This window comes from Heteronotia binoei, chromosome 6 (genome assembly GCF_032191835.1).
Source record: "Heteronotia binoei isolate CCM8104 ecotype False Entrance Well chromosome 6, APGP_CSIRO_Hbin_v1, whole genome shotgun sequence".
In the NCBI taxonomy this organism is placed as follows: Eukaryota; Metazoa; Chordata; class Lepidosauria; order Squamata; family Gekkonidae; genus Heteronotia; species Heteronotia binoei.
In genome coordinates, this window is record NC_083228.1 from 132,364,877 (window position 1) to 132,390,505 (window position 25,629).

Consider the following 25,629-nt stretch of genomic DNA (forward strand, 5'->3'; position numbering starts at 1 on the left):
AGAAACATATTAAAAAATCTGCCGATGCCAGTAAAGGTGTCAGTGGTTGTCATGGTGCCCACAGCAGAATGTTGGAGACCCCTGTTCTAGATCCTAATCTAAGCAATACACCACATTGTTTCTTGGAATTTTTGGCCCCTGGAAGTTTACAGGCGGGAGAATGAGTCCTTCCTGACATTCCACTGATTCTGCCGGTTATCTACTGGCAACAACTGGCACAGGTGTTCAGATCAGACACATAAACCAGCACTCCCATCCCCCCCCCCCACAGAGAATATGTGCTGCTTACAACAGATATGCAGACAAGACAGTTGACTAGTATTTCACTAGGCTTTGAGGTGGGAGGAACAAACGCATTCTGAATAGCAAAGAATAAGAAAGACCGTACCTCTCTGAAATCTTGCTCAAAGTGTCGGAGCTGTAGGCACTGTTCTAGCTTAAGGTGATGCTTGGACCAGAACTGATCAAAGGCTCTCTCTGTTTCATCCAGCTGAGCTAGTAACCTGGCAGGGAAAAAAAACAGAGAGTTGAGAGAGACGTACGTCTCTAGAATTCAGAGCCGAGACAGAGACGCAGGGGTGGAATTCTAGCAGGAGCTCCTTTGCATATTAGGCCACACACCCTTGATGTAGCCAATCCTCCAAGAGCTTACAAGGCTCTTTTATGTAAGCTCTTGGAGGATTGGCTACATCAGGGGGTGTGGCCTTATATGCAAAGGAGCTCCTGCTAGAATTCCACCCCTGCACAGAAGCGTACTATAATATCCCTGTAACATCGTAATGCCCCCGTAGAGATCTATGGCGCAGCCTCATTTGGAATACTGTGTACAGTTCTGGTCTCAAAAAGGACATTGCAAAGTTGGAAAAAAAGCACAGAGGAGGGCAACCCAGGTGATTAGGGGGCTTGGAGCACCTTCCCTATGAGGAAAGGCTGAAGAGCCCGGGGCTTAGCAGTTGAGAAAATAGATGACTAGAGGGAAGAAGAAGAAGATATTGGATTTATATCCCGCCCTCCACTCCGAAGAGTCTCAGAGCGGCTCACAATCTCCTTTACCTTCCTCCCCCACAACAGACACCCTGTGAGGTAGATGAAGATATTGGATTTATATCCCGCCCTCCACTCCGAAGAGTCTCAGAGCGGCTCACAATCTCCTTTACCTCCCTCCCCCACAACAGACACCCTTTGAGGTAGATGAAGATATTGGATTTATATCCCGCCCTCCACTCCGAAGAGTCTCAGAGCGGCTCACAATCTCCTTTACCTTCCTCCCCCACAACAGACACCCTGTAAGGTGGGTGGGGCTGGAGAGGGCTCTCACAGCAGCTGCCCTTTCAAGGACAACCTCTGCCAGAGCTATGGCTGACCCAAGGCCATTCCAGCAGGTGCAAGTGGAGGAGTGGGGAATCAAACCTGGTTCTCCCAGATAAGAGTCTGCACACTTAACCACTACACCAAACCGGCTCTCCACCAAACCGCCTCTAGGGGGACACGATAGAGGTTTATAAAATTATGCATGGGGTGGAGAGAGCTGACAAAGAGAAGTTCTTCTCCTTCTCCCCAAATACTAGAACTCAAGGGCAAACCCCAATGAAGCTGATGGGCAGGAGGTTCAGGATGGACAAAAGCAAATACTACTTTACTCAGAGAGCGATTGGAATGTGGAATTTGCTGCCAAAGGATGTAGCGATGGCCACAGGAATACACAGCTTGAAATAAGCAGCCTGAAAAGGGGCTTTGATAGGTTCAAGGAGGGTAAGTTTATCAACGGCTACTAGCCATGGTGACTGAGAGAAACCTCCACATTCAGAGGCACTAATCTTCTGAATCCCACAGCCAGGAGGCCTCAGTTTCTCCGCCCTGTTGTTGACCGTCCAGACAGAGGAACTGGTTGGCCACTGCGTGAGACAAAATGCTGGACTAGATTGACCCTTGGCCTGATCCAGCAGGGCTCTTTTTAAGTTCTTAGTTAAACAGTCAGCTTTTCTTGGGTGGAAAATTTAAATCAGCAGTTTTAACTTCCTCTGTACAAAAGTTCACAGCAGGGGTTGTTTTGTAGAAAAATAGGTGTTGGAGCTCATCCAGGGATTGTTATGTGGCTGCAATACTATTCAATGGACAAGGAAGTGGAACTCTCAGGAGGAGGAGGTGGAACTCTCAAAAAGGTTCAGGAGCTGTGTTCCTGTGAGCTCCCACTGAATCTGAGGCCTGGTTCACAGAAATATCACTTTAATGTTTCCATTATGACAGGTCAGGCAAGATACCTTAGGAAACACTGACATCTTCAGGCCGCCTAGATGACAAAAATTATACCTTCCGGGGTTAACATTAGACCTATTTGTTGACTGATTTATGACAGGGCTCAAGTACCTGTTCTGCTGGGTGTAGCATTTCAGACACGATTTAGTATAAAATGATGACCTGTTCTTTCATTCCTTCCTTCAAACAAGGCAAAAAGTACGCATCTGCAGGTAACTATTTTGAGCAAAAAAAAACCAAAACAAAAACACAGGCAGGTTTGCCCTTCTCAGGGATTAGTGAACGCGACTGGATTGCTAAACCTGAGCTCCACGCCCACCTCTCCACCGTCGCCACATTTTCAAGCTCGTCTGGACTGAGTTTGCTGGTGGCACTTCGTGTGACGGGTTCTCGGATGCAGGTGAGAAGCGTGGCCCCCTGCTTCACGGCAAGTTTCAGCTCGTCCTGAGGAAAAAGAAGAAGAGATAGGATTTATACTCCGCCTTTCACTTGTCTCAAGAGAGGCTTCCAATCTCCTTTCCCTTTGCCTCCCTACAACAGACATCCTGTGAGGGAGGTGGGGCTGAGAGAGCTCTGAGAGAACTGCTTTTGAGAGAACAGCTCTGAGAGAACTGTGGCTGACCCACTGTCACCTAGTTGGCTGCATGTGGAGAAGCAGGGGAATCAAACCCCATTCTCCAAATTAAAGGCCACCGCTCTTAACCACTATACCAAACTGGAGGAAAAAAAGAAAGGAAAGTATACTGTATGAAGGAAGCAGCTATCCTGGGTTGCCTCCAAAACTATCTCACGACCTAACTTTGGAAGGGGGAGTTGGTTTACACCCAGGATCCACCTCGTTCCTCCAGGTCACCTCTGTTTTTTATTCTCTCAGGGCCCAGAGAACCAGGGGTGGAATTCTAGCAGGAGCTCCTTTCCATATTAGGCCGCACCCCCCTGATGCAGCCAATCCTCTTGGAGCTTACAGTAGGCCCTCTACGAAGAGCCCTGTAAGCTCTTGTAGGATTGGCTACATCAGGGTGTGTGTGGCCTAATATGCAAAGGAGTTCCTGCTACAAAAAAAGCCCTGGATGGGGGTGGGGGGCAATTGCCAGAGCTTCTCTTTCTTTGTCTGGACCAGAGCTGCGGAGATGCAAACACCCACCTTCAGCTTGTTATGTTGCTCCATGTGGGAAGAAAGGAGCTCCTCCGTGCACTGCACATCGTTGGGGAGTTCCGTCTCCGCCAGGTCTGTTCCGAAGGTCTGCAGCATCTGAGCGGTGGTCTTCACTGTCATGGCAAAATTCTCGATAGCCTGGCAGGATCAGGAGATTAAAGAGAGTGAAAGAAATACATTACTCCATAGACGCCACTAATGAAAGTGCTCAGCTCTCTGAAATCAGCAAATGCTATTTTCTCATTTACTAACAGGGATTGATTTACTGGATGTCAGTGACAATCTTTAAGGGTTTCTTTCTTTTCTTTTCTGGAAGAACAGAACAGGGGTGGCCAAACTTGCTTAATGTAAGAGCCACAAAGAATAAATGTCAGATGTTTGAGAGCCACAAGACATGAATGTCAGATGTAGGTAGGTAGGTAGGTAGGAAGGAAGGAAGGAAGGAAGGAAGGAAGGAAGGAAGGAAGGAAGGAAGGAAGGAAGGAAGGAAGGAAGGAAGGAAGGAAGGAAGGAAATGATGGGAAGAGGAGGGAGTGAGAGGTGGAAAGAAAGCATTTTTAACTTTAAATACATTCCCCAAATCACTGGCTGGCTTGGAGAAGTGATTTAAAGAGACAAATGCCTTCTCGGTGGGGGCTTTGAGAGCCACACAATATGTGTGAAAAGAGCCACATGTGCCTACCAAGTCACAGTTTGGCCACCCCTGCTAATGAATAACACGGGGTTTACGACTAAGTAGATCTGCTTAGGATTGCTTCCCTGGATCTGCTGTTCCCGACCTTTTGCGTGCACACGAAAAGGTTGCACACGAAAGCTTATGCCTGGAATTATGTCTGTGGAAGTGTGCCTGCACACAAAAGCTCACACTTTGGATCAAACTTTGCTGGTCTTAAAGGCACCACTCGGTTCTAGTACCCAGAATTAAACTTTGTTGTTGAGCCCCTGGACTCAAACGTTGTTCTCTTGCGTCAGACCAACATGGCTGCCCCACCTGAATCTATTTGCATATGGAAGTAAAGATTCCAGCCTCTGACCGCACCCCCCCTTGTCCATTACTCCCTCTAACCCCTCCCCCAAAAAAGATTTTAAGACGCTCACTCTAGTAAACATCAGGACACATTTTACTTGATCGATACGTAAATGTAGTCAAGAAAAAATACCAACTAATATATGGCAAGGAAGAGACTGTTTCCAGGGTCAGATCTCGGTTTCCAAAATGCAAAAGAAAAGAATGGAAAGGGCAGGGGTGGCCATGAGGGAGGGCTGGTGCAGGACCCGCTTTCAGAGCCTTCGTAACACTTTGGGGTCTTGACTCACAGGTTGGGAAACACTGCCCTAGATGAACTGACCAAAGCCATCGAGAGAGAATTATGAACGCTTGAGAGAGAATTATGAACGCATCGAGAGAGAATTATGAACGCTCTCAACATTACACACTCATCGCCCTGACCTGGACAACCCAAGCAAGCTTGATCTCATCAGATCTCGGAAGCCAAGCAGAGCCAACTCTGGCAAGTACTTGGATGGGAGACCTCCTCGAAATACCAGCAGCCGGGAGGGCAGGGGCAGGCTTTATTCAGCCTCCTCTCTGAATAACCTCCAGGCCCCCAGTAGAGGTCAGTCACCAGAGGTCACCGTGGCTTCCAGGGGCACGCGCACTCCCACATGCACGTATAAAAACACACATACACGCCCCAATAATTAAACACACAACCCCACAATCCATCCCAATTACCAATTCACATACAGATTTTCTGACACGAATATTGCTGTGTACTGGCCATTCTCACACTGGGAAGCTTATAAAGAGCTGATTTTCTTTGCAGCAATAGGAACTTGCAGTGTTCGTGTAATACCCCGTTTACTGACCAACGTACAAGTCATGGAGGCGTTCAAGGGTGCAGAAACAAGAGAGGAGGGACACAGGGAAAGTCCTTCAAAGCCAGATAACATGCATGACGTACCAAAACATATGCATGCATATACTAGGGATGCTAATCACAAGAAGGGGATTGTACCAGAAGTACAACTGATCTCCCACACAACAGCAATCGGTTCCCCTGCAGAAAATAGCTGCTTTGGGGGGGGGGTGGATTGTACAGCGTTATACCTTGCTGAAGTACCTCCCCTCCCAAATTCCACCTTCCCCAAGCTCTGTCTCCAAAATCTCCAGGAATTTCCCTGCCTGGAGTTGGCAACTTCTATGCACAAATGAAAAAAAAGGACCTCTTAGCCGCTGTGTTTGACTGCACTAAACTATAATCCAGCTTCACCACAGCAAAATGAAAATGACACCCATCCCAGAATCTCTTACCTGGATTTCCATAAAGCAGAACTATAGATCTGGCACCCTTAAAACACAGCACAGAGCCAACCCGGTATATTACTTGCTTCTCGCCATGTAAAACCCCAGACTGAGACACATCTCACGCCCAACGCAGGATTGAGCAAGGTATTTAAAGTGAAATAAGAATGTTTTTGGTTCAAAATAAGAACAGGCCTTCATTAAATATGATGCTCAAATGCTATTTGCGGAGGACGGGCGGCTTTGATCGAACCCAGCCGTCACAACAAAGGGGTTTGCTTTTTGAAAAGGCTGGAAGGAGGTGGCTGTTGACTTTCTCCCCCCCCCCTTCACATTGTCCCAGTTTGTTTAAAAACAAAACAAGAAAGCGCTCAGCCCACCAAAACTTGGCGGTGGCGGAAAAGCTGTCACCTTGCAGCCAATTTATGGCAACCTGTAGGGTTTTCAAGGAAAGAGATGGAGAGAGGCGTTCTATCATTGCCTGTCTATGCAGAGCAACACTGAATTTTCCCCGGTGGTCTCCCATCCGAACACTAACCAGCAGGGCTTTTTTTGAGCAGGAACACACAGGAATGCAGTTCCAGCTGGCTTGGCATTAGGGGGTGTGGCTTAATATGCAAATGAGCTCCTGCTGGAGTTTTCCTACCAAAAAGCCCTGCGCGGCACAATGGCGGCGTCAGGGGGTGTGGCCTAATATGCAAATGAGCTCCTGCTGAACTTTTTCTACCCCAAAAGCCCTGCTGACCAGGGTCGACCCTGCTTAGCTTCCAAGATCTGACAGGCTAGCTTGGGTCATCCAGGTCAGGGCCTAGCCAAATTCAAGCACGTTCGATTCCTACAGAGTGGAGAGAAATTTTAAGGATGTCTCTAAATTTCTCCCAAATAAACTGAAGGCATTTGAGAAGAATATTTTAAAACTCCTTAGATCGGCGTTTCCCATCTGCAGGGTCGGGACCCAGATCACTGGCCACCGATCCACGGGGAGACTAACACAGCGCCCTGGCTCCCACCCCCCATTTAAACACCCATTGGGTGTTTAAATGCAGGGAAAGGCAACTCACCAGCCTTTGCAGTCGCCCCACGAGGTGGGAAAATGGCAAAGGCAGTTCCCAGGCTCCCCCACCCAATTAAACACCCGCCGGATGTTGAAATGGGGGGGGGGTGGAGGAGATTGCCTGCCTTTCCTGTCTCCCCGCCAGGCAGGAAGATGGCAAAGGGAGCTCCGGGCTCCCCCCACCCTCTTTTAAACACCCTGCTGGGTTTTTAAAAGGGGGGGAGAGAAGATCGCCTGCCTTTGCTGTCTCCCCGCCAGGCAGGGAGATGGCAAAGGGAACTCCAAGTTTCCCCTCCCCCCCATTTTAAACACCCCCAGCAAGGTGTTTAAATGGGGTGTGTGTGGCAGATCGTCTGCCTTTGCAGTATCCCCAGCAGGTGGGGAGATATCATTTCTTGTCTTCCAGCTCCACCCCCAAAGTCTTCTGGCTCCACCCCCAAATTTTACTGGGCCAGGAAGGAGCAGTATAAAATAACCGGGCCAGGAAGGGGAAAAGTTTGGGAAACCCTGCCTTAGATGATACTGGATTTATATTGGATTTGTACCCTGCCCTCCACTCTGAATCTCAGAGCGGCTCACAATCTCCTTTATCTTCCTCCCCGACAACAAACACCCTGTGAGGAGGGTGGGGCTGAGAGAGCTCTCACAGAAGCTGCCCTTTCAAGGACAACTCCTGCGAGAGCCATGGCTAACCCAAGGCCATTCCAGCAGTTGCAAGTGGAGGAATGGGGAATCAAACCCAGTGCTCCCAGATAAGAGTCCATGCACTTAACCACTACACCAAATTGGCTCTGGAAACATATGAACATATGAAGCTGCCTTATACTGAATCAGACCCTCGGTCCATCAGTCAGTCTTGTCTACTCAGACTGGCAGCGGCTCTCCAGGGTCTCAAGCTGAGGTTTTTCACGCCTACTTGCCTGGACCCTTTTGAGTTGGAGATGCCGGGGATTGAACCTGGGACCTTCTGCTTACCAAGCAGATGCTCTACCGCTGAGCCACCGTCCCTCGCCAAAAGTGAATGGAACTTTCCTTTTGTTGTGGCTGTGATTTCACCTTTGTCCTTCTCCTGCCCTTCTTGCCAAGTCAGGGAACCTGTGGCCGTACCAGGCAGTTTCGACTTTCCTCCTCTCTTTCTTCATCTGGAGTTTTCGGCCACCCAAGTGAAGACGTTTGTTCCCAGCATTGTTTATAATCTGTTCAAGGCTGTCTCCTTTACTAGGTTGTGAAGGGTGCGTAGCACTGTGGGCACTCTGTTAATCCACTCACTGCCCTTGGGTGCTCTCTAGGTGCGGGCGGGGAATCTGGTCCCAAGAGCACAAGGCACTGCCTCTTTCATCAGGGGCTAAGACTGGGAGGCTAGTTCCAGCTGGCCAGGAACCGTCTGCTCATCTGGCTACCTAAAATCCTGCCTTTGCAGTATCCCCAGCCCTCTTGGTAAAAACCCAAGCTAAAAGATCCAGGAACTGGACAGGATGGGAAGTGCACAAGTTGTTCTCGGGGGTCCTTGCTGTCTAGGTGGACTGGTGATTCAAAGTGGAGAGAATTTCAGGTTCTTATATGCCCCCCAGGAGGGAAGGCAGCATGGTACGGGCAGCCCGATCTGGTCAGATCTCGGAAGCTAAGCAGGGTCGGTACTTGGAAGGGAGACCACCAAGGAAGACTCTGCAGAGGAAGGCAATGGCAAACTGCTTTGGCTTAGTCGCTTGCCTTGAAAGCCCTATGAGGCTGCCCAACCTTCAGTTGGGGCCTGGATATTTCCTAGAACTACAATGATCTCCAGACTACAGAGATCAGTTCCCCTGGAGAAAACAGCTGCTTCAGAGGGTGGCCTCTATGGCATTGTACGTCTCCCTTTAAACCCTGCCATCCCCAGGCGCCACTTTCAAATCTCCAGGAATTTCCAAGCCCAGAGTTGGCAACCCTAACTGAAGAATCATGGAATTATAGAGTTGGAAGGGACCCCCAGGGTCATCTAGTCCAACCTCCTGTATAATGCAGGAACTTCACAAATACCTCCTCCTAAGTTCACAGGATCAGCATTGCTGTCAGATGGCCACTGAGCCTCTGTTTCAAAACTCCAGAGCCCACCACCTCCCGAGGAAGCCTGTTCCACTCTAACGGTCAGGAAGTTCTTCCTAATGTTGAGCTGGAAACTCTTCTGATTTAATTTCAACCCATTGGTTCTGGTCCTACCTTCCGGGGCCACAGAAAACAATTCCACCCATCCTCTAGATGACAGCCCTTCAAGTACTTGAAGATGGTGATCATATCGCCTCTCTGCCTCCTCCTCTCCAGGCTAAACATCCCCAGCTCCTTCAACCTTTCCTCATAGGACTTGGTCTCCAGACCCCTCACCATCTTCACCTCCCTCCTCTGGACCCGTTCCAGTTTTGTCTATATCCTTCTTAAAATGTGGTGCCCAAAACTGAACACAATACTTACCAGAGCAGAGCAAAGTGATACCATCACTTCAGAAGACTGTACCAACAACTACATCTGAAAAATATGATGAACCCTATTCTTGAACCAAGATATTAGGGAAAATCTGGTGCTGTAAACATTTAAGATCTGGTTTAAGTATATGCAGGGCTTTTTTTTTTTTTTTTTTTTAGCAGGAACGCAGTTCCGGCTTGATGTCAGGGGGTGTGGCCTAATATGCAAATAAGTTCCCACTGGGCTTTTTCTACAAAAAACCCCTGTGTGAAACAATGGTGATGTCAGGAGGTGTGACCTAATATGCAAATGATTTCCTGCTGGGGGTTTTCTGCATAAAAAACCCTGAATATATCAATGGGCTTGAGGCTCAGTCTTTGGGTCTTTTTGAAAACCGGAATCATGTTCAGGGCATTTACTCAGAAGTAAGTCCAAGGAACTTACAGTTCGATGATGTATCCATTGGCTGTGCCCGTATTCCAAGGTTCCTCCTAACTCCCGCGTCAGCTGGCTTTTGTCGATGTACCCATGTAGATCAGAAACAGAATTTAGCATGATGATCTGCACCAAATAAATAAGCAAATGAATATATAAATAGGCCAAATTCAGTGAATGTTCCAAGAACAGTGAATGAACTCAAGAACAGTGAGCAAGTCTGGGCCAAACTACAGGGGAGGTTTCAGTTCAAATCCTCACTCAGTCACACAGCTCGTGATGTGACCTCTTTCTCTCTGCCTAATAAGATTGTTGTGATAATGAAATGGGATAATCGCCACAGTCGCAGCTCTCAACTGTTTCGGGTCAAACTGCTTGTGACGGCTGCCACAATTTTAAAGTGATTTTAAAACACCTTGAGGGTCTGGTCCTGGTCCGATTTGCAGCATAGCGCTCAGGCTCTCCACCCCCCCCCCCAATGCAATTTCAAGTCCCAAAACTGTCACAGCAGAGGTGTGTGCAGGGGTGGAATTCTAGCAGGAGCTCCTTTGCATATTAGGCCACACACCCTGATGTAGCCAATCCTCCAAGAGCTTACAAGGCTCTTTTTGTAAGCTCTTGGCTACATCAGGGGTGTGTGGCCTAATATGCAAAGGAGCTCCTGCTAGAATTCCACCCCTGGGTGCGTGCAGCCATTTTGATAAGGCCCCCGGAGGGTGGGGGCAGAACACAGCGCCTCAGCCCCCTCAGAATTCAAAACAGTGACAGCATTCTCATGACGACCACAAGGACACTGTCATGAGCAGTCTGGCCCTAAACTGTCCAGAGCTGCAACAATGGGATTACCCCATTTCATTATCACAACAAACTTATGAGGTAGGTCAGGTTGAGACAGATTGAGTGGCTTGCCCAAGATCACCTCACAGCTTAGTGTGGATCTGAACTGAAGCTTTCCCTGTCCTGGATGTCTAACTCTCTCTAGCTGCCCTGAGCCTGCCTTGGCGGGGAGGGCAGGATATAAATAAAATGTTGATTGATTGATTGATAACCCACTGACCCACACTGGATTTCTGTGGGGTTTCCTCAGCAGAGAGCAGGAACAGATTCCCGTATTTCTCATGCTGCACTGAGTAAAGCTGCATTCTGTGCATTGTTTTGACACATGGGAGTGAAATTAAGCTAAGAGATGCCCAATCAGCAAACACCCGAATGATACAGTAAAACGACTGCAGCTAGGTGGATGATCAAAACAACTGTGTCAGTTGGAGAGACGCCCCCCCATGCTGTTATTCTGACTCACTGCTGCTCACACAATTGGTTTTTAGATTTAACAGTTGACGGTTTTGCCAGAAGTGAGATAATTTGTGTAGTGGTTACAGGGCTGCCAACTTCCAGGCGGTTTATACAGAAAACAATGCAGCACAGAGACATTTTGAATCCGACAAAGGGTAACCCCCTAATGGAAGACTGTTGATCTCGGAGGCTCCAACTGCAACTATCCGCACAGCAATTGTGAAAGCTGGAGAGTGTCCTAAGCACAAATTTGAAGAAAATATTGGGTATTCAAATCATTGAACTCAAGGCTTTACCTGAAGAAGGCGAATGAAATGGATAGTTACCTAGGCAATCCATCGCTGCTGTTGCTATAATATCAAACTTCTATTGTAATTCTGCTAATTGTTGTTAAATTCTGGCATCCAGTGGGTTTTTTTTGTTAATAATACTGAGATCAAATTGTTTGTTTCAAAATATAGAATACCAAGCCGAGAGTCGCATTAACAACTGCTACTTCTACACAATATAATCTCTAGCTGGCGGCTGGAGATCTACTGGGATTACAACTGATCTCCAGGTGGCAGAGGGCAGTTCACCTGGAGAAAATGGCTGCTTTGGAAGGTGGACACTCTGGCATTATAGCCCATTGAAGCCCCTCCTCTCCCTAAAGTCTGCCCTCCTCAGGTTCCACTCCCAAAATCTCCAAGTATTTCCAGACCTGGAGCTGACACTCAGAAGCGGCTATGAGAACGAGCTGTGATCCAGCAGGTCCTGGATTCAAATCTCACCACTACTGCGAAGCCTCTAGGTAGCCTTCAGGAAGTCACTCTTCTTCAACTTCATCCCCCCAACCCCAGCTTGTAACACACACATAATGGCAGCCTACAGATGATGTAATGATGGCCACAGGCATAGACCGCTTTAAAAGAGGATTAAGCAGATTCATGGAGGCAGCAAACCTCTGAAGACTGATGTCAGAAGGCAACATCAGGGGAAGGCCTTGGCTGGCTATGAATGTCCCACCCTGGCTTCCATTGTTTGCCCTGCTTCTTATGTAGGCAGGAAGAAATTTTTTTTTTTTAAATTAAAATTTCTCCAAGCAATGGTATGTTGTCACTTGCAGGAAGGGCCCAAAGGAGATGGTGGTATTCTCTGGGAGTTGCCAGAAACTCTATGGATTTATCATGGGGGATACCAGCGATTCCTAGAGAGGTGTGTTGTCACTTCTGGGTTCTTTCCAGAGGTGCCATCATGCCATCTCTGACAACACCTCCACATGCTCCCCTCCCCTGGTCTTCCATGCCTGACAACTTTAGCCTTGGTCTCTATACCCTGCTGTTAACTCTCCAAAGGAACTGGCTGGCCGCTATGTGAGACAGGATGCTGGACTAGATGGACCACTGGCTGATCCAGTAGGGCTCTTCTGATGCTCTTCTGAAGGTCTCAGCCTGTATGCTCTGTTGCTGGCCCTCCAGAGGAACTAGGTGGCCACTGTGTGAGACAGGATGCTGGACTAGATGAACCATTGTCTGATCCAGCAGGGCTCTTCATGTGTTCTTATGAAGGCCTCAGCCTCTCTGCCCTGTTGTTGGCTGTCCAGAGGATCTGGCTGGCCATTGTGTGAGACAGGATGCTGAACTAGATCGACCACTGGTCTGATCCAGCAGGGCTCTTCCTGTGTTCTTATGAAGGCCTCAGGCTCTCTGCCCTGTTGTTGGCTGTCCAGAGGATCTGGCTGGCCATTGTGTGAGACAGGATGCTGAACTAGATGGACCACTGGTCTGATCCAGCAGGGTCCTTCCTGTGTTCTTATGAAGGCCTCAGGCTCTCTGCCCTGTTGTTGGCTGTCCAGAGGATCTGGCTGGCCACTGTGTGAGACAGGATGCTGGACTAGATGGACCACTGGTCTGATCCAGCAGGGCTCTTCCTGTGTTCTTATGAAGGCCTCAGGCTCTCTGCCCTGTTGTTGGCTGTCCAGAGGATCTGGCTGGCCACTGTGTGAGACAGGATGCTGAACTAGATGGACCACTGGTCTGATCCAGCAGGGCTCTTCCTGTGTTCTTATGAAGGCTTCAGCCTCTATATATTCTGTGGCTGGCCATCCAGAGGAACTGGTTGGCTGCTATCAGGGTTACAACTCAATAACGTATTTTAAATGTTTTGAACCCACCAAAAGAGATATAAATACAATTTCTTGTTATCACCAGGCCATTTTACAGCAAGAGCCCAGCTCTTTATTTGCCCTTTGAATGAATCAGAACAGAGCCAGAGGAAAGGGAAAAAAATGGTTCCTGAGATATATTCTCCGCTTTTTAAGGTAAGATGGTTGGGATGCTACATTTCCAAACAGCCTCTGTCCCTTAACCATAACTCAGCAATGCCTTTCCTCACAGTGAAGAAAGGAAGGGAGAAGGCGAGGTGGGGAAACAGTGCAGTCCAGGAGCAGTTGTAGGAGAACGGGCAGAGCACCAGTGCGGATTTTGGGAATTAGAGTGGAAGACAGCGCTATCAGCAGACTGAAACCAAGAGAAGCTCTGGGATTGTCACAATAACGGCTTGTGCCGGGAAAGCCCTAGAAAAGAAGGACTTGATAGAATGCTTACCCTGTACAATTGTACTGCTGAACAGACAACTTCAGAAACCAAGCTCACATATCCTCACTTACACGTCCAGCAGAATGAGTTGGGAGAATAGGATTGCCGGTCTTTGGATGGGGGATGGAGATCTCTCAGAACTGCAACTGCTCTCCAGATGACAGAGGTCAGTTCCCCTAAAGAAAATGGCTGCTTTGGTAGGCGGAGTCTATGACAGCATACCAAGCCGCACCCTCTCTCCATGCTCCACCCCTAGATATCCAGGAATTTCACAGCCTGGACTTGGCAACCTTTATTTCTCCTACTTCATTCTGCTACATCTATTGAAGGATATATAGGCTTGGTTTCTGAAGAATAGGCTGAGAGCCATTCCATGCCTTACGCAGAGTGAGAGAGTGGAGAACAATGGGAACCAGATTACTAGACCCGGGCAGGGATTATGGGTTTTGTTTTTGTTTTTTAAAAAAAACACTCCCTGCATGTAGAAATGCAGCTCATCAGAGAGAGGGGTGCGCTAAACTTTTCCCTCTGATATTTTCCAATGCTCCTTGCATGTAAGAAAGCTGTCAGGGAGGAGTTGAATGTAGCTTTCTCCCTGATGTGCTACTTTTCTACATTCAGGGAGCATTCAGAAATATGACATGGATGAATATCTCAGAAACAGGACAATCGGGTCTTCTCATTCTGCACAGGAGTTCCATGGGAGCTTCACCACCACATGACTAGTCTTAAATGCCTTTCTTCGACAAATATCTCCGTTAGGTATTAAGTCAAGGGGAAAGAGAAGAATGAGGAAATTTGCTGACAGATAGAAAGGGAAGTTGCAGAAACTACATAAGAGCCACGAGGAACAACCGAAAAAAAAGAAAAGTGCTTACCGGTACCTTCATTTTAAAGTCATCGCGATACAGTTTGATGCCGATGTCAGCGATTGCCCTTTGGATGAAACGGGACGGCCGCAGGACGAAGACCAGTTGTAGGTTCCCTGGAAACGCTCCCTGGAAGACACATGAACATTTTGATTTATTTATTTATTTATTTATTCGGCTTATATCCCGTCCTCCCCGCCAAAGCAGGCTCAGGGTGGCTCACGTTTTCACAAAAAACATCACATAAAAACCAGTCATCGATATAAACCGTAAATATAACATACAAAAATAAAAAGATTATATAAAAACACAAAACAATATCAGGTGCTATATTGATCTTAAAATGACGGTGTGTTTAATGATGGCGGATGGCTGCCTGTTTATTCCGTTGTCAAATGTTGCTGTTCAGCTGTTACTACTTAAGTGTTCTATCAGGAAAACAGATCTTGAGGTCATTATTGTGCATTTGAGGTGGGCCAGTCAGTTCAGTGTCTGTCGTTACTGGTTATGATACAGTGGGTTCAACGCAAGGAAGAGGCGAGGTGGTAGTGATCATAGCTCTTGATTGCAGTACAGCATAGTATAGGACTGCACTCTAAGACTAACTAACTAACTGGGCCAAAGAGGCCAACGATATACACTTCAGGGTTCCCGCACAAGCACGCCATTGGACCATTCAAACCAGCAGGGGGCCCGTGATTGGAGCAGGGCAGCAGGGATTTGGATCCTACTTTCCATTGTTCCCGAGTCCCCAAGCTCAGTCCTTCTGGCTCCAATGAGCCCGGCTGGAACACTCATATCAGTCTTCCCTTTGGTCTGCATACATAACACTGGTCCATCGATAGAGGTAGAGGGTGAGCAGCAAATCAGCATGCAGCATAACAAAAACGTTCTTAACAGAACTTTGTTCAGCTGCTTCAGACCAACACGGTTAACCCCCTGACTCTGCCTCACAGGGTTGTCGTGAGGATGAACTGGGGGAGAGGGGAAAGGAAAGAAGCCGTTTCAGGTCCCCAGCGGGGAGCAAAAGTGAAATATAAACCAAGTCAATAAATATATGCAAACTGGAGCTTGATCAACCTGGTACATTTTGAATGGAGACCCTTATGCAAAAGTAGAGCTGGGTCAGGAAGGGAGCTTACAACAAGAGGTGTCCCTTCCCCATCTGAATCAACAGCACCTCGTTGTGACGTCTGGATGCATCCAGTCTGCTTCCACACAGAAGCTGTGCTCTGATTTGGCCCCAAATAAGAGTGCTTTAAACAGAAGAATTTCCTGGCCAGTATGGTGTAATGCAGGGGGGGGGGGCAAACTTCCTCAATGGTAAGAACCGCATAGAATAAACGTGAGATGTTTGAGAGCCACGAGACATGAACACCAGATATTTGAGGGAGGGAAAACATAAAAGCCATGTTGGATCAGGCCAATGGCCCATCCAGTCCAACACTCTGTGTCACACAGTGGCCAAAAAATCCAGGTGCCATTAGGAGGTCCATCAGTGGGGCCAGGACACTAGAAGTCCTCACACTGTTGCCCCTCCCAAGCACCAAGAATACAGAACATCACTTGCCCCAGACATAAGAATATAGAAGCCATGTTGGATCAGACCAATGGCCCATCCAGTCCAACACTCTGTGTCACACAGTGGCCAAAAAACCCAGGTGCCATCAGGAGGTCCATCAGTGAGGGAGGGAAGGAAGGAAAATAGATTGAGGGAAGGAGAGGTGAAAAGAAAGCAACTTTAAATGCATTCTCCAAGCTGCCAGCTGGCTTAGTTTGGAGAAGTGATTTTAAGAGAGAAATGCCTTTTCTAAGTTGGCCAAAGGGGTGGTGGGAGCTTTGAGAGCCACACAATATGAATGAAAGAGCCACATGTGGCTCCCAAGTCACAGTTTGGCCACCCCTGGTGTAGTGGTTAAAGTGTCAAACTAGGATTTGGGAAATGCGGGTTCGAATCCCTACTTGTGCCCCAGAAGTTTGCTGGGTGCCCTTGGGCCAGTCATGCCCTCTCAGCCTAAACGACTTCACAGGGTGGTGGTAACGATAACAATGAAGAACAGGAGAATGACGTCAGCCGCTTTGAGTCCCCCGCTGGGTAGAACGGCAGGGTGCAGATGAAATAAATCAAATCCCGTAATCATCTGCTCTCTGTGTCCCCCCCTGCTTCGCTGAGGTATTTCCCAAAACGGGTTTCATAGGAATTGTTTTCAAAAGGCCGCAAGTGAAACACGTTTGCACGCCATGTGGATGGGAAGGTGTGCATCTATCACCGTGTGGGAGCAAACCAACGAGAAGCAATCAGACACAACCCCTCCACTGGCAGCAGGACTTGTCACATTAAGACATTACTTCTGTTTGTGTCAGCTTGGGAAGGAAAGTCCCTTCAACTGGTATGTTGTTTCATCCTGTGATCAGCCCAGAAGGGGTTTCCTTTACCGTATGAGCTTTAGAAGATGACCTATAGTTCTTCCGACAACTTCCTGTGATTCCTTTCAACCTGCTTCCCTATAAATAGTTATAAAAACCCTCAGTAAACATTGCTGTCTATGCTCCTGTGCAATTAAATCAGGGGCCCCCAAGCTTTTGGAGCCTGCAGGCCCCTTTGGAATTCTAACACAACGCAGTGGGCGCAGCCACAAAATGGCTACCACAAAATGGCTGCTAAAGGAGGCAGAGCTGGCCGGAAAACGGTTGCCACAGCTTATGTTCACTCACGCAGGGAAGATCCTTGTGTAGGGGTGGCAGCTGTTGCCGAAGCAACATTTTTAAAAAAATCTAAACAGCCGACCAAGTAGGCTTCCCAACCCTCCCGCTCTGGCGGGAGTCCCCTGGGTTTGCAGCCTCATCTCCCGGTCTTCAAGAAGTGAGAAGCGGGGGGGAGGTGGAGGGGGGGAGAACATACCTGTAGGCTTCATTATAGAGCTCCTGAGCCGTTTGTAAAATGTCTGCCGCTTTAAGGCTGGGCAGGGAGCAGGAAGGGCTTGGGAGAACAGCCCCGCCCTTTCTTTTGCTTTCACTTTCACAGCAAGAGTTCTCCGGAAGAAGATCTGGTAAGTGTGTGTGTGTGTGTGTGTGAGAGAGGGAGGGGGCAGGGGATTCCCTGGTTTGGAGGCCCTCCCCCCTTTTAGAAAGCGTGGGGGGGGGAGGGAAATGTCTACTGGGCATTCTATTATTCCCTATGGAGAACGATTCCCATAGGGAATAATAGGGAATTCATCCGTTGGTATTGGGGGCTCTGGGGGGGCTATTTTTTGAGGTAGAGGCACCAAATTTTTAGTATAACATCTAGTGCCTCTCCCCAAAATACCCCCCAAGTTTCAAAACGATTGGACTAGAGGGTCCAATTCTATGAGCCCCAAATATGGTGCCCCTATACTTCATTATTTCCTATGGAAGAAAGGAATTTTAAAAGGTGTGCTGTCCCTTTAAATGTGATGGCCAGAACTCCCTTGGAGTTCAATTATGCTTGTCACATCCTTGTTCTTGGCTCCACCCCAATGTCTCCTGGCTCCACCCCCAAAGTCTCCTGGCTCCACCCCCAAAGTCCCCAGATTTTTCTTTAATTGGACTTGGCAACCCTACGACCAAGTCTCCAACCGCCAATCAGAAGCCATGTTAGGCAGACACCACACTTGGCCCTGCCCACTTTCAGAAAACACCTGGCGGGTGCCAGAAAAGGTGTTAGCAGGGGTCACTGCACTGGGCACCTGAGGATCCTTGCATTGAATGCTCAAGGCCTTATGTACACAGGTAAAAGAACAAGGGTGGCAAGAAATGGCAGGCACAGATTGCTTCACTTCTGACTGCAGATGAAGGATCTAATTTTCTGAATATTCCTTTATGTTTTTCAGGGGTCATTTTGTAGAAAAAGAGGTGCTGGAGCTCATGAGGACATCTCATTTGTATAACTCATTTGCATATGCTACAGACCCCTGACATCACCAGAAGGTGTACTAAATTATACCAGCTCAGCAGCTCACTTAAAATGCTTCTTGAATTATAACTGTCATAATCAAACCTTGCTCCCATCATATTTTTTAAAATTACTTTCTCCTATGGGGCCACAGTGGCATGATGGTTTGGTTATTTTCCCATTTTTTGTGGGGGCGGAAATATTAGAAAGTTTTTCAAATCGTAAAATTCAGCAAAATTCTCACCGGAGGGGGGGGGGGGAGAACCAGAAGCAAGTATTGGAGGGAGAAAGAGCACAATAAAAAATAGAGATTCCAGACCACCAGTCCTGTGAGTTCCTGCCCGAAATGAGGTCTGTGTTGGAGTTTTTCTTTTTTTCATCTCCTCCTTTTAATCTCCTTACAGTAGGCCCTATAAGAAGAGCCCTATAAGCCCTTGGGGGATTGGCTATATCAGGAGGGTGTGGCCTAATATGCAAAGGAGCTCCTGCTACAAAAAAAAGCCCTGCATACAACTCTGCAGGCTTCATCAGAGCCATCATATGGAGGAGACCAGCATGACGGCAGATGAGGCCAAGGGACGTGCAGGTCGCTTTAGGTCACTCCTGAGCCGTGGCGTGGCCCTTAGGAAGGCCAAAAAAACAGGGCACATGTTTTGCAAAATAAATCCATCAATTTTCATATGTCGGGCTGGCGGTTAAAGGCACGACAGCAGAGCCAACTGGAAACGGAATACGTCAATTTGGAGACAATGTCATGGCTAGAGAAGGGGTCCCCGACGCACTATGGTGCCTGCTGACGCTAGTCCCGGCGCCCACCAAGTAGACAGGGGTAAGACCTGATGGCCTAGGTAGGGGGATGCTTCTGAAACAAGGGCCATCAGTCCATTTGTAGACCTCGACGTTCCTGCACTGTGCAATCAGGGCCTTTCCTCCCTCCTGGAGCGGAGCCCATCTCATTTTCATTCACTACCAAACCAGGCGGTGCCTCACCCGACATCTCCTTCAGCAGGCCCTGAGCACGCAACGCCGGCAGAAATCGACGAAGCGGGGAAGGGAACGTTCCCCATGAGCAGGGCTTTTGTCTGTAGCAGGAACTCCTTTGCATATTAGGCCACGCTCCCCTGTTGTAGCCAGTCCTCCTGGAGCTGACGGTAGGCCCTGTACCAAGAGACCTGTAAGCTCTTGGAGGACTGGCTACATCAGGGGAGCGTGGCCTAATACGCAAAGGAGTTCCTGCTACGAAAAAAGCCCTGCCTATGAGCAAAGGAAGCCAAGTAAAAAAACCAAAAATCCAGGAGCAGCCATCAAGGCAGGCTAACGGCAGCTGACAGAGAGAGAGAGAGAGAATAAATCCAGCCACTTACTGCTATTCGTGTGAGAGATGCCTTGACCGCGCTCCATTTGTCCCGCCGTCTGTCTATAATGATGACGAATCCAATGCTGGCAGCCTCCAGACTGCAAAACATCCAAAGCAGGTATATGAGGTTACAGGGAAACAGCAGACCCGCTCCAAGCGACCGTACTGCAGCAAAACCACCACATCCTCTGCTCGGTAGCAATCACCACGACTGGAAACTGAGGTTGATGCTAGGGGAGAGGTACGGATACGAGAGACCCGAAGCTGTGCGCGCAGGAAGAGCCGAGCAAAATGCTTTCCCCCTTTGCTTTTCCCCTTGCCTTCTTTCTCTCCCCTTTCCTCCTCCCTCCCCCCCCCCGCCACCCCCAGCATCAGGTTAGCGGCTTTAACTAAGTAGGAATGTTTTATCGGCTATGTCTCTTTGGCTGTTTTCGCTGCGGCTGCCCTCCGAAATCTTGGCAACGAGGGACGCTTTGGGATCGCAGACGTGCTTTTCGTGCGGAGAAAGGAAGAGTCTGTTCATTTGGCAGACGGGCCCCTTTCCCAAGGACACCCTCACCCCACCTTGACCTCTCGCCTCAGCAGGGTGTTAGGAAGGTGTTTTTCTGCCCCAGTCGATGCTAGCTGCACTACCTCCGAGGCCACTGGATGCCAATAGCTGGGCACAAATGCTTGAGCAGAGGATGCACGTGCGTAAAACCCAACGCAGGTCAGCTCAAATGACACGCACAGTGGGTTTCCAGATACTGACTGCGCTGTTCGGGTCTCTGCACGCTGGATGTGGCGTGCATCCGAGAGCTACTGGCCCAGAAGGAAGTATGTACCACTGAGTCGTGAATATTACAGAGATAAGAAATATTACAAGACATATTTGCGAAGCTGACATGCGGTTTAGAGAGCCTCAGAGTAAAGGCTACAAAGATACCAATCGAAACAGGAAATGTAACGATCGAAATTCCGTTGAGAACCTACTTTATGCACAGTGGGAGAATATATGTATATCACCTTTGAGTGTTACACAAGTCTTTACATATCCCTTGGAAGCCTGGAACTGTAATGGAACTCGGCAGTTTGGTTTGTGTTATTCTGGATACTGCATTTATTGGCAACAGTGTGTGTGTGTGTGTGTGTGTGTTACAACATTCTGAATTTTTCTCATAAGTGTTTTGTGTATTATTTATGTGCTGGAGATATTAAGCACATTTTTTTCATTATACAAGAGAGATATCTGGTGCTTTCTAGTTGATATGGATGCCTAACGGAATAGGGCAGGGCTTTTTTTGAGCCGGAATGCAAAAGAACAAAGTTCCAGCTGGCTCGGCGTCTAACGTGCAAATGAGTTCCTGCTGGGTTTTTTCCCTACAAAAAAGCCCTGTGACGTCAGGGGGTTGTGGCCTAATACATATGCAAATGAGTTCCTGCAGGGATTTTTCTACAAAAAAAGCCCCGAGGATGGGTATGCCCCATAGGCAGAGTAGAAACACATGAACCTATCTTATACTTTGTTTGTAGCAGGAGCTCCTTTGCATTGTAGGCCACACCGCCTGATGTAGCCGACCCTCCTGGAGCTTACAGTAGGCTCTGCGAGAAGAGCTCTGTAAGCTCTTAAGAGGATCGGCTACATCAGGCGGTGTGCAGCCTAATATGCAAAGGAGTTCCTGCTACAGACAAAAGTCCTGTGCTTATACTGAATCAGACCATGAAGGTCAGTATTGTCCACTCAGACCGGCAGTGGCTCTCCAGGGTTGAAGGCAGGTCTGTCACATCACCTACTGCCTGGTCCTTAAAACAAAAACAACTGGGATATTCTGCATACAAAAGAGATGCTCTACAACTGAGCCACAGTCCCTCCCCAACAGTGCCGGATTAAACCCCGTGGAGGCCCCTAGGCGGTCAAAATCTTGGAGGGCCCCTGGCAAGTTATCTCAGAGTTGGAGCGCCCACCCCGTCACCTGTGGCCCCCGCTGCAGCCTGCAGGCACCTTAGCAAAAGCCCCTTTTTCCAAGCTGCAGAGAGGCAAACTTGGCGACAACGCCAGCAGCAGCTGCACCAGGCAAATCGGGCAAAGAGTGACTCAGTTGCTGGCTGTGCGTGCAGGTTCCGAGGGCTGCAAGAAGGGGGGGGAACTGGGGGGGAAAGCTGGCTTGGGGCCCTTAAAGGCACGGGGGGGGGGGCATAGGGTAGTGCCTACTTGGCCTAACCGTTAATCCAGTCCTGCTCCCCAAGGCCAGCATTGCCTGCTCTGACTAGCAGACATTCTCCAGAATCTCAGGCAGAAGTATTTCATATCACTTGCTACTGGTATTTTTAACCGGAGATGCTGCAGATTGAACCTGGGACCTTCTCCATGTCGAGCAGTCACTTTACCACAGACCATGGCCCCTTCTCTAAAAGGTTATACTGAACCAAACAATCGCCCAATCGAGGCCAATATTGTCTACTCAGACTGGCAGCAGTTCTCCAGGGTCTCAGGCAGAGGTCTTTCCCATCACCTACTGCCTAATCCTTTCGACTGGAGATGCCAGGGATTGAACCTGGGACCTTCTGCATGCCAGACAGATGCTCTACCACTGAGCCACAGGCTCTTCTCATGGCTCTCCAGAGGCTAAGGTCCTTCAGATCATCTACTGCCTTGGTCTTTGAATTGAAGATGCCAGGGATGGAACCTAGGACCTCTTGCAAACCAAGCAAAGGCTCTGCCACTAAGTCAGGGCCCTTCCCCACACAACTGTTCCCTCTACAGTACACATGGAGAAGATCAGTCCAGTATACAAGAGAATTTCAGTAGTACATGCTGTGTTGACAACAGTGGGAAGGGTCACGCTAGTTCAGATGCTGAGATCTCCTTTGTGCCCCCTCCCCTCAGTGTACAGAAGCCTTGAGGAGATTTGGATCTGGAAGGTTTGCTCTGCCGTAACGACCTGCTGAGTGACCTTGGACCAGTCACGCACCCTCTCGGCCTAACCTACCTCACAGGGCTGTCGTGAGGATAACAAGGAGGAGACGAAAACGATGTTGTAAGACACTTTAGGTCGCTATTAGGGAGAAAAGCAGGGGATAATACACTAAGTAAGTAAACAAATGGATATCCCTATAGGACTTACTAATAATTATAATTAATTGTCGCATTGCATTGTGTGCAGAATAGCTAGGAGAGCCTAAGATTGTCTGGCAGCCAGCCGTTCTAGCTCTTTTAGAGTTATGCACCACTAGGGGGTGAGCTAGACTTGTTTTAAGGCAAGAGATGTTTCAAAGATGGTTTGCCATTGCCTGCCTGGTATTCCTTGGAGGTCGCTCTTCCAAATTCTAGCCATGGCCAACCCTGCTTTGCTTCCAAGATCTGATAGGATCAGGTTAGACGGGCTATCCAAGTCAGAGTTACAGGACTTGCTATTAATCCCCCCAAAGCCCATTTGTTTTGCTTGATTTTAACGCAGTGCTTCCAAGTCAGGGTTAGACCCGATCCCTGAATGGATTTAAAGTGTGCTTCTTCCAAGTTTCTAAATCGTTTTGGCAGGGAAGGGCTCAACTCAGGATCACAGTGGCGGAGTGGTGGTGCAGGGTGGAATGGCTTAATTCTGTCCTCCTGTGACCATTTTCCTGTCATCCAATGAAACCAGAGAGCTGTCATCTGGAATGCTGGGAGGAAGAAACAGGCCATCTTTCTTTCCCCCCCAAAAATGCAGCTGAGAGCCAATCACGTCTGCAATCTTTCCAGATAGTCTATCTGTACCTATATAAGCAGATATCAGGTAGGTCTGCAGCCACGGAGGGCCCAGGGGGTATGGCCCCTCCACCCAACCCCCCCTTCCACCTGTGTGACCCCTCCTTTCCTTGCTGCTCTCCCTGCGGCCCCTTTTTCGCTGCCATCACCGTTCCCCCCAGCTCTTCTCACCCTGTTCCTGCCTCCCCAGCTCTCCCTGCAGCCCCGTTTTCACCACTGCCGCTCTCCCCGGGTTCTTCCCTGCCTCCCCCGCTCTCCCCGCTGCCCCGTTTTCACCACTGCCGCTCTCCCTGGCCTCTTCCCCACCTCCCCCGGTCTTCCCGCAGCCCCATTTTCACCACTGCTGCTCTCCCCGGCCTCTTCCCTGCCTCCCAAGCTCTCCCTGCAACCCCGTTTTCACCACTGCCGCTCTCCCCGGGCTCTCCCCTGCCTCCCCCGTTATCCCTGCAGCCCTGTTTTCACCGCCGCCACTCTCCCCAGGCTTTTCCCTGCCTCCCCCACTCTCCCCGCAGCCCCATTTTCACCACTGCCGCTCTCCCCGGGTTCTTCCCTGCCTCCCCCGCTCTCCCCGCAGCCCCGTTTTCACCACTGCTGCTCTTCCCGGCCTCTTCCCTGCCTCCCAAGCTCTCCCCGCAACCCTGTTTTCACCACTGCCATTCTCCCCTGCCTCCCCCGGTCTCCCCACAGCCCTGTTTTCACCGCTGCCACTCTCCCCAGGCTTTTCCCTGCCTCCCCCGCTCTCCCCGCAGCCCCGTTTTCACCACTGCCGCTCTCCCTGGCCTCTTCCCTGCCTCCCAAGCTCTCCCTGCAACCCCATTTTCACCACTGCCGCTCTCCCCGGGTTCTTCCCTGCCTCCCCCGCTCTCCCCGCAGCCCCGTTTTCACCACTGCTGCTCTTCCTGGCCTCTTCCCTGCCTCCCAAGCTCTCCCCGCAACCCTGTTTTCACCACTGCCGTTCTCCCCGGGTTCTCCCCTGCCTCCCCCGGTCTCCCCACAGCCCTGTTTTCACCGCTGCCACTCTCCCCAGGCTTTTCCCTGCCTCCCCCGCTCTCCCCGCAGCCCCGTTTTCACCACTGCCGCTCTCCCTGGCCTCTTCCCTGCCTCCCCCGCTCTTCCCGCAGCCCCGTTTTCACCACTGCCGCTCTCCCTGGACTCTTTCCTGCCTCCCCCGCTCTCCCTGCAGCCCCGTTTTCACCACTGCTGCTCTCCCCGGCCTCTTCCCTGCCTCCCCCACTCTCCCCGCAGCCCCGTTTTCACCGCCGCTGCTCTCCCCGGCCTCTTCCCTGCCTCTCCCGCTCTCCCCGCAGCCCCGTTTTTGCTGCCACTGCTCTCCCCAGGCTCTTCCCACCCCCAAGAGCGTGAGAGAGAGAGAACTGGGGCCTGGCAGCTGGCTGCTGGAAGAAGCAGCCAAGCCTCCACAACCCCCCCCCCCCCAAAAAAAAATTATGTCCTGGGCCCCCCTATCCAGAAATTTCTGGCTACGGGGCTGGTATCAGGGCAGCACATGTGGTTCATCTCTTCCTCTTTATTCTCACAAGAACCCTGTGAGGTAGGTCAGCCCGTTGGTCCCTCAAGATCAGTATTGTCTACTCAGACTGGCAGTGGCTTTCCAGGGTCTCAGGCAGGTCTTTCACATGACCTCCTGCCTGATCCTTTGAACTGGAGATGCCGGGGATTGAACCTGGGACCTTTGTCCTAACGGCGATTTTCACATCCAAACTAAAATACCAGTTATCTCCATCATGTCCAATGCATCTTACTGCCTGGGAAGTACACAGCAGGTCTGCAATACAAGGTACATACTAGAACCATTGCGATTAGCGTATAAATAGAGTATAACCACCTACTTTCATCTAGCTATGGGTAAAACCGAAAAGTCAGAGGACACAGCTGCATAGCAGTAGGAAGGGCTTATTCAAAATATATTTAGTATCCCTGTTAAAACCCCAAATGGTTCGTGTTGTTTGCATTTGATTCAGATTTCTATGCGTGAAGACAAATGACATTTTCTTGAAAATCTCCTTTGAAAAACCAATGCAGGAACATTCCCCGGTTTTGTCTGTTTTATCAAAATTTCGAAAGGGAAACCATCCAGAATTTGACACCCACTTCTGCTGATGCCTACATTACACTGTGTTCTAACGGGGACTCCAGATCTCTCAAATGCAACGTTGGTGGCTTCCTAGGCCAGATGTTTTGCATACACCTTCATCACACTGGCTTCCAGCAACATCAGAATTTTTTTTTTTAATCAC

General features: G+C 49.3%; 1 protein-coding gene across 9 annotated transcripts in view; it reads right to left on the reverse strand.

Moving 5' to 3' along the window:
* Positions 1–25,629, reverse strand: part of MCF2L2 (MCF.2 cell line derived transforming sequence-like 2) — a 356,849-nt gene that overhangs the window by 234,828 nt on the left and 96,392 nt on the right. For 8 of the 9 annotated variants that reach the window (XM_060242622.1, XM_060242618.1, XM_060242621.1 and 5 more), the window contains exons 4-9: positions 19,658–19,748; positions 14,390–14,509; positions 9,652–9,768; positions 3,401–3,550; positions 2,576–2,700; positions 389–503 (exon numbers count right to left, since the gene is read on the reverse strand). In XM_060242622.1, coding sequence (XP_060098605.1) covers positions 389–503; positions 2,576–2,700; positions 3,401–3,550; positions 9,652–9,768; positions 14,390–14,509; positions 19,658–19,748 — 718 coding nt within the window. The remainder of the gene's footprint in view (positions 1–388; positions 504–2,575; positions 2,701–3,400; positions 3,551–9,651; positions 9,769–14,389; positions 14,510–19,657; positions 19,749–25,629) is intronic. The other variant, XM_060242617.1, reaches the window with a different exon arrangement.